At 44.4% G+C, this 16,290-nt stretch overlaps 1 protein-coding gene across 7 annotated transcripts; it reads left to right on the top strand.

Annotated features, from left to right (window-relative positions):
• The first annotated feature begins 802 nt into the window (after positions 1-802).
• On the top strand, positions 803-14,999 carry CDKN3 (cyclin dependent kinase inhibitor 3). 7 transcript variants are annotated; one of them, XM_065595753.1, is made up of 9 exons: positions 915-960; positions 5,159-5,244; positions 6,128-6,210; positions 7,838-7,893; positions 9,542-9,586; positions 10,749-10,971; positions 11,829-11,860; positions 12,957-13,060; positions 14,384-14,999. In XM_065595753.1, exons 3-9 carry the CDS (start codon positions 6,137-6,139, stop codon positions 14,468-14,470), a joined length of 621 nt encoding a protein of 206 aa, XP_065451825.1. In that variant the 5' UTR covers positions 915-960; positions 5,159-5,244; positions 6,128-6,136; the 3' UTR covers positions 14,471-14,999. The 7 variants fall into 7 exon arrangements, 6 of the variants coding, with proteins under 6 accessions (XP_065451827.1, XP_065451824.1, XP_065451823.1 ...); XM_065595755.1 differs by lacking the exons at positions 915-960; positions 5,159-5,244 and adding an exon at positions 803-826; XR_010601166.1 differs by lacking the exon at positions 5,159-5,244 and having other exon boundaries at positions 830-960; positions 12,505-13,060.
• The last annotated feature ends 1,291 nt before the right edge of the window (positions 15,000-16,290 follow it).

Raw genomic sequence — 16,290 nt, 5'->3', positions numbered from 1 at the left:
TCCCAGTGACTGGGTGTCCAGCTGAGGACTGGGCATCCAATACTAAGTGCATAATTTGAAATAACAAACACTGCCTGCATTCTTTGAAAATTCCCTATTTTCTGTGCACCCAAAATTGGCTAGCCAAATACCCCGCAGAACAGTCAAAAGCCCTTTGAACGTTTCCAGGTGTGTGACATGCCCAAGGTCACACCGCAAGTCTGCAGTAGAGCCAGACGGATTACCTGAGTCCCCATCCAGTACTCTAGCTACAAGAACATCCTTCCTCTCCCATGTACTCTTTGTATAAACTCAGGCTCATCTTTTCAAACTCAGTATTTTTTTCCCTTTTGCCAACAGTGTTGACCAAACTATTCAAATTCCACCCGTTCAGCTGTCAAAGGAGCTGTAGGATGCTCATGCCCTGGGTCTGGCAGGGGCTGCCTTGGCTAGCAAGGACCCTACTGTCTCCTTCACCCCTTGGCACCTGTCCTCTACCCCTGCCCGTGAACACCCTGCTGCTGCCCCACCCCTTGGCAGCCCTCTTCAGCCCCTGCCTTCCTTGGCCAAAGGGAACCCTACCAACACCAGCAGGGGCTACTCCTTAGCAACCATCCCCCCCCGCACTCTGGCAACTGCATCCGCCCACAGCCGCCCGTTTAACCACTCAGCATTGACCAGCCATAACCCCGCCCCTTCCTCCCAGCTAACCAATCCCGTTAAAGCTTGGGCGCGTTTTCCAAAGGCCGCCTACTTCAGCTTGGGAGGAGAAGGGGCTCGTGCGTTGCCAGGGGGCGGGGTTTATTTGTATCCGGCGCGAGCTGCCTGCCTGCCTGCAGGGGATTGGGTGAGAGCGGGAAGGGACTGACCAATGAGCGCCCTGGGCCGGGCCGACCCCAAAGGGGCGGGACAGAGGCCTGTTCAAACCGGTGGCGGCGGCCGGGGCTGAGCGCTGGGGAGCGCGCCGGGATGGTGAACCTGGTGAGGGGCGCCCGGCATGTCGGGCCCTGAGGGGTCGGTGTGGCGGGGAGCGCCGCTCGGCCTCCTCCCACCGCCACCTCAGCCGGGCCGGGATGTGTGGGGGGAGGTTACCCCGCCCCTGAGCCGGGGGGACGGGACCGGGTTACCCCACCACCCGCTCCTGAGCCCCCGGGGGGAGGGGACAGGGTAATCCCGCCCCCCCGCCGTCCTGTCTGAGCCCTGGGAGGGGACAGGGTTATCCCTCCCCCCCCCCCCCCCCCGTCCTGAGCCCCGGGGGACAGGGTTATCCCTCCCCCCCCCCCGCCGCCTTCCTGTCTGAGCCCTGGGAGGGGACAGGGTTATCCCTCCTCTTCCCCCCCCCCCCCCAGTCCTGAGCCCCGGGGGACAGGGTTATCCCTCCCCCCCCCCCCCGCCGCCTTCCTGTCTGAGCCCTGGGAGGGGACAGGGTTATCCCTCCTCCCCCCCCCCCCCCGTCCTGAGCCCCGGGGGACAGGGTTATCCCTCCCCCCCCCCCCCCCCCGCCGCCTTCCTGTCTGAGCCCTGGGAGGGGACAGGGTTATCCCTCCTCTTCCTTCCCCCCCCCCAGTCCTGAGCCCCGGGGGACAGGGTAATGCCTCCTCCTCCCTCCCCCCCCCCCCCCGCCTTCCTGTCTGAGCCCTGGGAGGGGATTTTATCCATCCTCCCACCCCACCCCCATCCTGAGCCCCGGGACAGGGTTATCTATACTCCCTCCTTCCCCCCCCCCCCCCCCGTCCTGAGCCCCGAGGGGGAGGGGACAGGGTTATCCCTCCTCCACCCACACCCCGTCCTGAGCCCCGAGGGGGAGGGGACAGGGTTATCCCTCCTCCACCCACACCCCGTCCTGAGCCCCGAGGGGGAGGGGACAGGGTTATCCCTCCTCCACCCACACCCCGTCCTGAGCCCCGAGGGGGAGGGGACAGGGTTATCTTTCCTCCCTCCCCCGCATTCCTGAGCTGTGGGGGGAGGACAGGGTTCCCCTCCACCCCAGTAAAACGTCCCTCTGTTCTGCGATAACTGAATATTTAGTTACTTCCTGAATCTGCGGGTCAGTGACTTGGGAACCCAGGAAATGTGACACTCTCCCCCCCATCCCCTCCCACCCTAGGGAAATAGTCTGGCTGCTAACAAGCTGTAAGGCCTCCGCTTTACGGACTGTATTTCTGCCCTGCTGTCTTCTACCCCTGCCCCCACAATTATTGTACATGAATGTATCCGTATGATGTATCCTTTCTGAGATTGTAATATTGCTGATGAAGAGTGTTGCAGCACCACTTACCTCCCTTGCTAGGGAATAGTTCTTGTAATGCCAGGGCTCTTTGCCTCTCGCTACAATTCTGAGACTTTCATGGGGCTGCCACAACCCTGACCCTGTGCCAGGTTGGTGCTGCTTTCACTTATCCCTCAGTTGTGAAGTTTCCACCTCCACTCTAAGCATACCACAGGCATTGAAGTTTCTTATTAGCTACGTAGCCTAAAGCCCACCACACTGTTGCCTATCTCCATATTCTTGTTTCTGACATGGGCGAGCTGGCAATTGCCTGGCAGCGTAACTGAGTGGCTCACACAAGTAATGAGTATGGAGCCTTTGACAGCTAGGGTAACCATTTGAATTCTTCCCTGGTTGGTAGTGGCTGGAAATTGTTACTATCTAGTGCCTGTTTGTGGTCTATCGTTTGAAATGAGTATAGTGGTGTCAGTCCAGTTCACGTGACAAACCATCATCATCCCAGTTAGCAATAACTGTTCACTCAGTATTGAGTAGGCCTGGGAACTAAATTCCCCTCTCATCCCTAAAGATAATCTCTCTCGGATGAGGTTGAGACAAAGGCATGAAAAAGTAGGAGAGGATGCACAGCTGGTGCCAGTGTTGTACCTGTTTTGTGGATAGAGGATTTCAGGGCTTTCATGTTACAGATTTTCAGAAGCGCTTCTTTCATGCATGCAACTCAAACAAAAATAGGCAATGCTGCTATTGAAGGTGCCCTGAATATATGTATCTTCCATCCAGATGATTTGTTTCACAAATATGTTTGAGGAACCTTGTAGAAATGAATTATTACACTTGTTCTATCTAAGGCACAATTACACATCTCTGTGTTCTTGGAGTAAACTCCAATCATTTAAAGACATGGAGAATTTTTCAGAGCAGCCCCTGGCTGTGTTCCTGGATAAATATTAATACGTGCTATGTGACTGATGTTTTGACACTTGCTCCCATCGTCAACATACCTTTAGTGCAATCATACATGTATCGTTTGACTGCTATGTTTTATTTAACTGATTTTACTTTTCTGGTTTTTTATATATATATATATATATATATATATATAAATAAAATCATAGAACTGGAAGGGACCCTGAAAAGTGACTGAGTCCAGCCCCCTGCCTTCATTAGCAGGACCAAGTACTGATTTTTGCCCCAGATCCCTAAGTGGCCTCCTCAAGGATTGAATTCACCATCCTGGGTTTAGCAGGCCAATGCTCAAACCACTGAGCTATCCCTCCCCTCCTAAATTATTATTATTATTTCTTCAAGGTTGCTCATGGAAACTTTTGTTTGACAATAGTACAGAATTGTGACTTTTTCCAATCATACAAAATACCCCACTTTTTCCTGGGAGGGAGGGCAAAAACCTAAAGAGGTTTTAGAAATGAAATGCATACTATGATTCATTTAGGCCATGTCTACACTAGCACTTAGGTCAGCAAAACTTTTGTTGCTCAGGGGTATGAAAAAACACCCCTCGAGTGACATGAGTTTTGCTGGTATAAGCGCTCGTGTGCACAGCGCTATGCCAATGGGAGACGCTCTCCCACCGACATAGCTACCGCCGCTTGTTGAACTGGTTTTATTATGTCGACGGGAGAGCTCTCTCCCGTCTGCATAACACAGCCACACAAGCGATCTTACAGTGATACAGCTCTGTTGCTGTAAGCTTGTAAGTGTAGACATGGCCTTAGTAAACTTATTTATTCCTCAACTATTAAAAAAAAAAAAACATACACCTTGTCTCTAATGGAGATCTTGCACTTATCTAAGTAAAGTGCAAGAAGTGTTTCCAGTCTAATTAGTTAGGGCTATCACTCTTGTACCTGCCTACAGAAGCTGATAATGTAACCAATGTACCACCTTTTTCATCACCTACTATGGGCTTGTCTACCTTACCCGCTGGATCCACAGTTAGCGATCGATCTAGCGGGGGTCAATTTATCGCATCTAGTCTTTCCCCCACCCCCAGTGTAGACCAGACCTATGGTGTTACAAGGGTTTGACCAAACCAGTCTGAATGTGCTCAACACGTATTTGGTTGATGCAGACTTGACAAGACAGAAGCACAAGTCATAAAAACTGACAACATTCTGAATTCAGCTGTCCTGTCTTCCCTTATTTTACTTGTTCATTTTTGTTGCAACCTCCTTCACAAACAGATCTAGGTCTTCAGTTTTAAGTTTTAGAATAGCAGGAAGGATATTGGGGTTGCCTGGTAGCAACCATGTTTTAGACTTTTTGATGGTGGCAGGGGAATCTAAACCTGTGACATCCATGTTTGGGATCTGTCACATTGGTTAAGTATTGGAAAAGTTCTACAGCATTTCTGAATTGTTTTTTGACTTTGATTTTTGTGACTGCAGTTCTTTTAATTAGTTCAAGACAGATTTATATTACTGTTGCAGTCTGGGTGATAGCCTGTAATCTGTGAAATCCCTTTAATTGCTTTTGTAAACTTAGTGTCTTTGTCAGTTCCTTTGTTATGTAAAACATGCTATATTTTGATGAAAGTTCTCCTTGCGCTTAATGCAAATTTCAATATATTTATGCATCTAACTGCCATCACCTTCCTGTGTTCCACCAAGTGTAGTTGGGAAGTGGGAGTGATCTGTCCTCCTTTTTCAACCAACAAACCCAAGAAGGGTGAAGTGCTTCAGTCTCTTTTCGTTTCTCATTTTGTGCTACACTGAGGGGAATGAGGTTAGTGTTAAAGAACACTTTAGGCTCAAGTCTTTGCCTTTCAGTTGTTAGTGTCCTAATTGCTAATCTCTGGATGACAAAGATGAACAGACACAATTGAAGTCTCTGTTAGCAATCATTCTGACTGGAGTGATGATGACAATAGCATTGAAAACATCTTATTTGCAGGATCATCAAACTAATCAATGTTTTTGTTGTCTTCAATAGACAGTTTCATTTGATGGATCATCTGATATTAAAGAATCCAAGAACCTACTTTCTGCACTTTGAGCTGAGCACATATACTATTTTATGTACATATTGCTTTAGATGACTTTTTCATTATTTTAGTCCATTCAGTGGCTTGTTTCCTACGACTTCCTTCAAAATTAGGCATGCTAAGTCAGATAACATCTAACAAATTGCTTGTTTGCAGCTCTTCCATTCACTAGCTAGAATGCAGAACAACCATCTAATGAGATCAATATGGTGAAGATCATAACATAAAATGAGCTAGCCAGTTTTATTCAGAGCTGTCTATTAGGTGCCATACCAACCTTCGAGCTAAGATTGCTATAGGCCTCCTAACGTTCACTGCTCCACCCACTTCCCTCTTGTTAACAGTTGATCACCTATTAGCAATGCACTGCTCTGAATCACCATTGATTCCCCTCTCGCTTCATAGACAGTTCTAAAACTTTCAAAATAGGAATACTAAGAACCTTGATGTGCTCATTACCTTGAGGAAAAAAAGTTCTTATTCACACATTAAAATTAGAGCCTGTCTCTAACATCCATATCTTCTGTTCAAGTATGTTATCTTCATGTGAATGCTTCAGAGTGACAGGTGTTTAAAAAAGAAAAAAAAGAACCTGATGTAATTTTTTTGCTATTTGAAACCTGTTTTTTTCACAAGCCTGATGAACTATTTACATAGCAGAGAGCTACAGACAAGTATTCAAAATCTTATATAAGATTGAACCTGAGTGTAGATAGTGGCTAACGTTCAGTAATGTTGCAGTCTATCATCTTAAACTAAACCTTTGAGCTACATCAAAGTGGTCTTATAAGTAATGCATCCTCCATGAACAATGGTAACCTTTTACTAAAGGAAAAAAAACTCATCTGCTGTAGTGTGCTTGCAACACCTCAAATGTTGACAAACAATTCCTTATAGCAATTACTCTTCTATTGAAGCCTGGCGCAATGCAAGCAAACGAGTTTGACTCATCTGATGAAGAGCCTATTCAAGATGATCAGACACCATTTCAGATATCATGGTAAGACAAATATTTTTTTGAGCAAAAAATCGTTTGTAATCAGATACCCTCGTAGATGTTTCACTCAGCAATTTCTGGCCTTTCAGAAATATCCCAAGTAACATATATAGGGTTTGAAGAACACTTGTATGCTGCTTGCAACTAAATATCTGCACTAAATGTGGGCCTAAATATTCATAAAACCACACAGCTGGACAACAGATAGTACCTGTCCTAAAGAAACCTGCAGCAGGCCTCTGTTTTCAGTGATATTTCAGAGAAGTCATAGAAATACAGTGGAAGCCCGCTATAACGCGATCATTGGGGTCCAAAAAATTCAATCGGGGTAAATGCGGGGTCGTGTTATAGCGGGGTTCCACTGTACTTGTGTTCAGTTTGCAGCAGTGTGTGCGCCCTGGCTAATGGGAGAGAGGGAGCAGGGGGAGAGAGAGAAGGGGGGTGGCCAGCAAAGCCGGCTTTAGGCCGACTTGCCCCGGCGGCGGTCGTCTTTGGGGGCCCCGCTCCCCTGGCCAGAGCGCCAGCCGGAGCACGGCAGCCCCGCGAGGCCGGCCGGAGCGCAGCAACCCTGCAGCCCCATGACACCAGCCGGACGCTGGCCGGAGCGCGGCAGCCCGCTCTCCCAGCCGGCCTGCCTGCTGCAGCCGCCGAGGCGGGTTGGAGCCGGCCCTGCCAGGGACAGAGGTGAGAACCCCAGGGGCCCACTGGGGCTGCAGGGAGAGTTGCTCCTGCTGCAGCCGCCGGGGCATGGATCCCAAATGCCCCGTGCCTGCTGCAGCCACCGGGGCCAAACTCGCCCCGCGTTATAACCGAATTCATGGTATCGCAGAGCGCGTTATAGCGGGGTTCCCCTGTAGTAATGAAATCAAACACTGGACATGTATGACAACTAAACTTGCTAGTATAACTGCCATGTCTCTCTGCAACCTGAAGATATTAGTCCAGACTCTGATTAAAACATAACTTGTGCGTGACTAAAATCCATTTACTCTAATTCCCAAGTTTCAGAGTAGCAGCCGTGTTAGTCTGTATCCGCAAAAAGAACAGGAGTACTTGTGGCACCTTAGAGACTAACACATTTATTAGAGTATAAGCTTTCATGGGCTACAGCATCCGAAGAAGTGGGCTATAGCCCACGAAAGTTTGTACTCTAATAAATTTGTTAATCTCTAAGGTGCCACAAGTACTCCTGTTCTAATTCACAAGTAACTTAATTCTTAATCATTTCTGATACACTGTGAAGATGTTGTAGGTTAAGAAGATTTGATCCATAGCTCTTACAGTGGAGGCAATGTGAAATTTAATCAAATAGTAAAATGGTTTCGGAATGAAGTATTGCTACTTTTAATATACACCTCAGAAGTGTGAAAACTTCTTCACTGTGTGTGTACACTTCATGTACCTCTTCTCACTTAAGCGTATGATACATGTGATCAGAAATAAAATGTTGTAGTGTGGACATGTGATTCTCTTATCAGTAAACACTACAAAGTTTTCTGGCTGTAATTCTTGTTGTTCAAACTGGACTACTGCTGAATAAATTTTCCACAACCCCACTGAGAAAGCAGCTGTCTAGTATTGAAAACTTGAGCTGGAATTCAAGTTTATATTCTGCATTTTCTTTTGGTAGGTTAGCCCTGTCAGCTGTCTATTGTTCTCAGTTTCTGGGAGTATGTTCTCTGCCAGGTACGTAGCGCTGGTTTTAGAAGTATGGTAGAAAGCATGTTTTAAAGCTAGGAGGAAATTGTGCTGTCTCGAAAGATCTCTCTAAACCTTACTTGCTTAGTGGAGTGATATACATGTCTTCTGCGCACACAATATTGGAAAGAGTGGAGGTAGCAGATCTCTTGGTTTGATGCCTGAGACTGTTTTGCCTAATCCAGGAGAAGTGATGAAAGATAACTGCTGATAAACTACAGGTTTCAGAGTAGCAGCCGTGTTAGTCTGTATCCGCAAAAAGAACAGGAGTACTTGTGGCACCTTAGAGACTAACAAATTTATTAGAGCATAAGCTTTCGTGGACTACAGCCCACTTCTGGATATGCATCCGAAGAAGTGGGCTGTAGTCCATGAAAGCTTATGCTCTAATAAATTTGTTAGTCTCTAAGGTGCCACAAGTACTCCTGTTCTTTTTGCTGATAAACTAGTGTGCTTTCCAAACTGGAGTACCTTTTATGATAGTAAATGGCAATGCAAGCCCATGAAATGGGACAACTCTGACAAAGCCAAATTTTTCCACTATAAGGAATGTCAAACTAAAGATCACATCTGAAAAATCCTACACTGTTAACTATAAAAATGTAATATTAGTAAAGTATTTCACGTGTTTTAACCACTTGTGTTTTTGACTGCTTGTATTTCTCCCAGCTTGGAATCAGTTCTCACGGTCTCGTTCTCATGCACTAGCATTCTGTTGTAATGTTTGGGTTGCAAATGCCAAAATGGGGATTGTTTAATTCCAAACAGAATTTCATTGACACTTTAAACACATGCATTTAACACTTTATATGTAAACATTTAGGCTTTGGAAATCTGTTCAATAGAAAACATGTTTGACATGTTGGTCTTTAAACTACCTGTGTCCCTTCTTAACTCATGTCTGTTCTTTAAACACTGCCTGCCTGCTCCTGCCTCACAAAATTCCACCTGTTGGAGGCGGGCAGCTATAGCTTCCTACTTGCAGGATCCCAACACCTCATCTTCAGAAGGGAACAAATGTCTTCCAGAGAGCGGCTAATTCTAAAGGTGGTAAGGGCAGTTTTAAAGTGAGCAGACCTAGAGGAGAGGAATAGTTTGAACAGTAATTGGAGCATGCAATCTAGCCACACACATCTGCCTTCTACACTATACCGCAACCCATGCAATTGCCCCTGGGTTTCAGGAATTGCTGTGCCCATTTTCTGTCCTGATAACTCTCATAGTCAGGTAAATGCATCGTGTTAAAAGCACTTTTGTAGCTCTTCTTTGTGGAATGAAGTGGGAGAAAGTAAGGTAATGATAATGACACGCTGCAAACCCAAGTAGGGAGGAGAGTTTAATTTCCGTTGTATGCCAGAACTTGTGGGAAGGGAGGGAATCTTCCTACTAATAACCCTACAACTATCTCACTTCTTGCCGATCTCTTTAAGTGTAGCCCAGTTAATCGTGTCAGAAGCTCTCTTTTGGGAAGGCTTAAAAACTAAATTTTAGTTACAGGCTCAGAAAAGCTGCCCTGTTACTTTATTAAACATGATGATTCTGTCTGCACTCCCCTACAGAACTACTCTATTTGTGAAAGTGAACTGTTTTTTCAAATGTTTCTATTCCACACAACTCACTTCATATTTCATTTTAGGTTGTAGGTTCAAGGATGTTAGAAGAAATCTTCAGAAAGATATAGGTAGGTTTATATAAAATATATATATACACACACATGCTACATAGACATACCCATGAACACATGCTCTTGCTCTCTTTCAATTTATATACTGTATATATATATGGACCACTACACTAATTTAGATCTTTCTTTTTCATATTGTAAGTAAGCGCTTTCAAATGCACATGGTGAATTAAAAGTGCATAAATTTACTATTTTAGTCACTAGACGCTTGCCTGCTCTCTTAGACTGGAGATTGTATCACATAATCGCTCTAACCAGCAAATCTGTGTTTCCAGATACCATGTGTATCTTCTCAGAAATGAAACAATCATGACAGTTAAGCTGTACCATCTGCATTAGTGTTCAGAGTTTCCCTTTTACAAATACATGTAGTGTTTCCTTTTACTGGGTGAAAAGTTCCTGAGGGAGTATTGATTTGACAATTGTGTTAATCCGGGCTTCTGTAGTGCTCAATGTGCTTGGGGGAATGCGAAGCTGTGGGCACTGTTTAACGTTCTGAGATGCTTTTGCAAGAGAAAAACATCACCTCTTACATGGGTTCGCTACCAATTGAGAGTACTCACTGCTGAGTACGTACAGCCCATAGCCAGAGGCAGTTGTCTTTAGTTTTTTTCCTCTGCCATAACAGGAAGCTCTGATAATCCCAATGTAGGATAGCAAGCTTCCCAAGAAGAGCTAGTTCAAAGCCTAAGCACAAATACTTCTAATCTTTATTTCAGTAACTTGCCAACTTCAGGGTCCTACCAATGAGTATAAACACAGTGTTCATGGTTAACCCTACAGTTCTTCTAGTGTCTGTGTCGGCTGGTCATGGGTAAACCGTACTAGAACCAAAATGTTAGCTGACCAGCAGTTGTGCTAACCACAACATCTCCACTGGTTGCTGTTTAATGCTGTGGTAGTTAACGTGATTCCTCAATCTTTTGTTCTAACACATCTATGCTTTGTAGCAAAGACTTGTGTGGTATCAGCAAAAGTCCCTTCATGACTGCTCAAAGGTGATCAGAAAAGAGGGGACTTGGCTAATGCTGAGAAGAATTTTTAGTTCTTGCTGATTCTCACATTAATCCCTGAAATTGAATTGATTAGCATTTTTGTCTACGTAGATCTTAAACTTGATAGGCTTTTTTTATTTGCAAGTGTCTTGGTTTGTTGGCAGAAGAATTAAAGGGGTATGGGACACAAGATATATTTGTGCTCTGTACCAGAGGAGAACTCTCAAAATATCGGGTGCCAAACCTACTAAACTCCTACCAGCAGCATGGGATTATTGTGCATCACCATCCTATTCTTGATGGAGACACTCCTGACATCGCCAACTGCTGTACCATTCTGGAAGAACTAAGGGGCTGTCTGGAAAACAACCGGAAAACGTTAATACAGTAAGTTCCTATTTCCTTCCTATCTCCACAAGGAATCTATCAATTTCCCTCCAGATGGATGAACAATCAAAACTTTAATGTATAATAAACAATGTCAAATGACAGTTGGCTGGCTTCCTTTAGGGTTAATTCAAACTGTCTGACATTCCCTCTCTTTCACCGGGTCTTCTTCTGGCACACACTTGCCCCGTTCAATGAGAAATAATGCTAGGCCTTGTAGGACTGCACACCTGGAGCCTCCCCCCCCCCCTTTTCCTAGCTGGTCTAGTGGGGTGACCCAGGACGTACTACCTGAGAGAAACTAAAATTCACAGCAGCTGCCAGGGTGACATACCTTGAGCCTTTAGGAAACACTAATGGCTACTAAAAAATAAGTCTACATTGCTTCCGGCCATCCACCTTACATAAGGATATCATGGTGCATTCTACTAATCCACTAAGAAATGGACTTTGGGTGGGGAGGAGGAATTTTGATCTAGAGGTAGGATGAGGTATTTCCATTGGATGCAGTGTTTCTTCTTTCCCATTAGGCACCAGAGAAGCTATGGGCATAAAATCTACCAAAATGATCTGATCTTGCTTTCTGTGAATCTAGAACACAACTCTTTGGCGGGGCGGATTCCCACGCATTTTACCAAAGGACTGGATTTTCACACAACTCTAATGTCCCAAGCCTGTACTGTGAGGCTTGTTTCCTTAGATTATAGGAGACCATGGAATTGTAGTCGAGGTATTTTTCCACTGGGTTCACAAAAGAGGGAAGTAGCTTCCAGCCATCTTGATCCCTCAAGGATTACCAAGCACAACGAGGCCCCAGTTCTACTGCACTATTAAAACAAGTCCTTCTTTTCTTTCAGCTGTTACGGAGGACTTGGACGCTCATGTCTCAGTAAGCATCTTTTCCCTCCTCCCCCCATGTCATTGCTTAATAGTGATGCAATTTAGCCACATTCTCCTCTGGTAATAGAACTAAAATATATATTAGTCTGGTGCCTAAAGGAACAAAATGCATTATGAACCAGAGGTTTCTGAGTTGGAAACGAAACTTGGTGCCCTTGCACACTGGAGGCCTTGTGGAGTCGTGTGGAAAATGGGAGAAGTTTGATTGGTTATAGTTTGACAGGCCTTGGTTACTACAGTTGTTGACAGAAATATGGGTGAGAACACATCTGGCCTGACCAGGCATCCACTGTAATAAATGGAGCAGGCTCAAGCCAATTTATTTAGGAGTTCATGGTACTGATCAAGCAAGAAACTTCTCTAGTCAGACTTGTTAAAGAATAAAAAAAAGCCCATGAACAATGCACTATAGCTCTGTGCACTCAAATATAGAAGTGCGGAGAGACCTCTTGTCTGATTTGTAACGGGAACAAACTAGACCTTGCCTCTGTCTCCTTTTCCACACCTTCGCTGTGACTTGCCTCCATTCCTGCCAGGGTGGGGACTGCACTCTGCCCGCAGAGCTCCCTGCATGACCCTCAATGAGGGGGAAGCAGGAGAGAGACAGCTCTCGTTTTGTCTGTTTTTTCTCAGCTTAGTTCTCTTCCCCAAAGCCTGAGGGGTGCCAAAAGCTGCAAACACCGCAGAAGGGGAACGGAGCTGAAACAACAATCTCCCAAAATGCAAACGCAGCCCTCGAGATGTTACGGGGCCAACTTGTTAAAGTTTTGAATTAAAGTTTGGACTTTCCCTCCAAAAAGCTCTGCAGACAGGAACACTGGGGGAGCCGCTGGGGATGCAGGGAAAACTTGAGCAAACTTCCCTGCTGCTAATGACTGGCAGGCCTGGTTCTGCCCCCAACTGCACCCAGGCTGAAGTATCCATTGTAACAGATCTGTGGACCTTCGTATGATGAAGAAATTCCAGTTCTGAAGTTGCCGTGAGACTCCGGTGGTTGTCTAAGCACAAACATCAGTGAGCAGAAGTTTTATTACATACAGAGATGACTGTTAGCATGCATACTTATGCATCTCTTTTCCTTACAGTAGCTGCATGTCTTTTGCTTCAATTATCTGATGCAATGGAACCCCAAGAGGCAATAGAGAGCCTCCGAGACTTAAGAGGATCTGGGGCAATACAGACAATAAAGGTAAGGAGGCTGTAGGGGGAAGAGAATACTAAAATGGAGAAAACCTCTGGTGTAACTGTGCTTCTGTACTAGGATCTCTCTTCATGAAGAGATGCCTTTGTCTTTCAGAGAGTTAAAGCAGGTCTCTAGTAATTCATGCCCTTACTACCTCCGAAGGTTGGGATTGAGCTGCTTTTAGTCACATGCTATCACACCAACTCAACCTCAGTCTGTCTGCACCAGAACTTCACATCTTTCCTCCTTTATCGCCAATAGCCATTCTATCCCCTCCACCTCCCCAACCGGTTGCTCTGTTCTTTACCTCTCTCCCCTGCTGCCCTCCACTCCACTCCCACCTATGGCTCGTAGTAGGCGTTGTTGCTTCTTCCTTTATATTACCAAAATCCCTCATTGCGCCTTGATTCTTAAACTCTTCTCTTCCCCAACTCACACTTACATATTGTTCCTATTCTAGCTGCCATTTTCCATTTATCATCTGTTGTCATCCTCTGCCCAGGTTCCATTGCTAGTATTAAACCTACTCAGAATACATAGCTCATAAAGCCAGAGAATGTACACCAGTCAAGATCTCACCACAACTTCTAGATCTAATGTTATTTTAAATGCCTTCTAAAGAAGGCGGAGTGGCAGAGAATGCTGCCTACTGCTAGTTGAAGTAGCCGAACAGGATTTGGGAAGCAGGCACACTTCAGCTAAGTCAGAGTGGAGAGCAGAGTAAGCACTGTTTACTGAAGCTAGGGAGAGGATGGGGAGTCCCACCCTGCTTTTATTAGATATGGGGGATCTGTTTTAATTCCCCTGATTGCCTATAATATTTTTGAACACTTGTTATGCAGTTGACACCATTTGGAATCTTTACTCAAGACTGAATGGGCCTACCAGCACTCTATGTGGATTGTTGTGCCCTATATTCAGCTAGCTGGAAGCAGTATTCTTCTTCTTGGACTATATGCAGAGGGAGTGGAGCTACTTATTCACAAATGAAGCAGTTTCCCATTTAATGCTAACCACAACCAGAATTATATCATCTCCAACTTCACTATAATAGGAACACAGGAGTTGCCAGACAGGATCAAACTTAAGGTCCATCTAATCCAATATCCTGTCTCTGTCTTAACAGTGGCCAGCACCAAATGCTTCAGAGTAAGGTGTAGTAATTGTGCAATAGGCAGATGTGGGGTAATCTGCCCCAATTGGGTCTTATCCTACCCTAATAGCTAGAGACCTGCCTAAACCACAAAGTATTTAATATCTCTTTTAAAACTTTATTAACATGTCTGTCACATTCAGCACTTCTGCTAAATATGATTGTACGTTTTTCAGCAATACAACTATCTCCATGACTTTCGAGAGAACCTGGCTGCACATCTGTCAACAAAAGATGCAATATTAAGATCAGTATCACGATAAACTAATATTGGCATTATGGTATAGCTGTTGTGTACATATGGTATTTTGGCTGAGTACAAGTTCTACGTAAAAAGACATCTCTCACCTACATGACCTTTAATACCACTTTATTAGTCACTGCTTCTGGCAAAGTATTATCCTAACACCCCATCTCTCTACTGTAAATAGATACAAGACTGGTGCTGGAAAGGGTCTTGTAAGCTATAGTAATATCCTGCATTTCAAACTTCCAAGGACTAATTTCTAAGTTCATTCTCTACAAGTATTTCCACACATGAAGGGAGAAATGTTATGCTGGTGTCCCCTCCATTTCTAATGGGCTTGTTTTAGTACAGTAACTTCAGCAGTTCACTGCTGATGTATTAATTCCCTTCATCAAGTATGTCCTTAGCAGTATACAAGTTTCAACACTCTGAACTAGTATTTTGGTTTTTAAATTTTGGCCTTTTCTGTATGTTGCATTTTATGTATTTACTGAATGGAGGTATTACAGGGGATGTCAAATAAGAAATAAAACAAATGCATTATCTAGTTGTATTTTTTTTCTCGTAAGTAATCAGTGGGAATAATTGGGGGTGGAAAGATTGAAATGGGAATAAAAAGATCTGTGAACTTAACAGTAGCCACCTGAGCTCTAAGAGCCATGGCTATTGAGAGCCAGAAAGGGCCTCCTTTTACTCTTCTGTTATGAATGATTTTGAGTGTTCCAGAGCTGTAGTCTAGTTCTTTCCACAAGTCCTTGACTAATGTAATTTGATAGCATATGCTTGTGTGGGGTGGTCTGGTTCCGTCCTCAACAACTAGGTCAGTATTCTAGCTGAAATCAGTGATCTAATAGACTTGGAGTAAAGAAATACTATTCAAACCTTTGCCATCATGCTGAGGGTTCCCAAATGAATGTATTTGCTCTTTATGCTCCACATCTTGTAATTCAAAATGGGAGAAGTTCTTAATGACATTCAAGGCTACTCCCCACCACAGTGATCTTGCACTTGAATAAAATTAACTTCCTCAAATCCACCAAAGTCACTCTGGTGCTTCTGCCATACACAGCACCATAGTGTTTCCAGCTAGGGTAAAACACTAATCCTCTCCCTCCACTTGAGCCATAGTGCTATTGTCTTCTTTTCCAGCAGTAGCAGTCTTTTGCTTTCAGTATCATGGAGTTAAGGTAGGGATGGAGCTTTATAAATGACAAGATCTCTCCACTATTCGCCCATTATAACCACCTCATGCTTTTGTCTTTATACCTAATCTGATACATAAGTCATATGGAAGAATCTCCCTCTCCTCCAAACTATTTAGTTCTCTGAAACTTAACTGTGTAAACAACATGGTAGGTTAACTACTGTAAGAGCCTTAATGCTAGAACTGGATCACCTTAGGGTTTGCAGAAGAGCGCACACAGTTTTTGAAGGAATTCTCTGTGAAGCTCAGACAGGTTTCACTTGGTATGTTACAATAACCAGAACTCATTTTAGTTTGACAACTTTCCATTTTATCTGCTGCCTCAATCACTGATCTTTTAAACAAATGAGCACATATCTAACTCCTAAATATTTGCAGTTTGTGAAGAAAAGTGACTAAAGGTTAAAATTTGTTAGGTTTATTAGGACTTCTAAAATTTTGAGTAATATGGTCCTAAATGAACATATGCCTTGAATGACAGGTTTCAGAGGAGCAGCCGTGTTAGTCTGTATCCGCAAAAAGAAGAACATATATATCTCCTCAATATATGTTCCATTCTATATGCATCCGAAGAAGTGGGCTGTAGTCCACGAAAGCTTATGCTCTAATAAATTTGTTAGTCTCTAAGGTGC

Source organism: Chrysemys picta, chromosome 4, assembly GCF_011386835.1.
Source record: "Chrysemys picta bellii isolate R12L10 chromosome 4, ASM1138683v2, whole genome shotgun sequence".
NCBI classification, from domain to species: Eukaryota; Metazoa; Chordata; order Testudines; family Emydidae; genus Chrysemys; species Chrysemys picta.
Note: the sequence above shows the minus strand (reverse complement) of the source record. Positions and strands in the feature narration are given on the sequence as shown.

Excerpts from the sequence above, each read along its gene's own strand:
- CDKN3 (XM_065595751.1), top strand. Across the intron at positions 9,587-10,748 it reads AAATCTTCAGAAAGATATAG|AAGAATTAAAGGGGTATGGG; the intron begins GTAGGTTTATAT and ends GTTTGTTGGCAG. Across the intron at positions 13,061-14,383 it reads GGGCAATACAGACAATAAAG|CAATACAACTATCTCCATGA; the intron begins GTAAGGAGGCTG and ends TACGTTTTTCAG.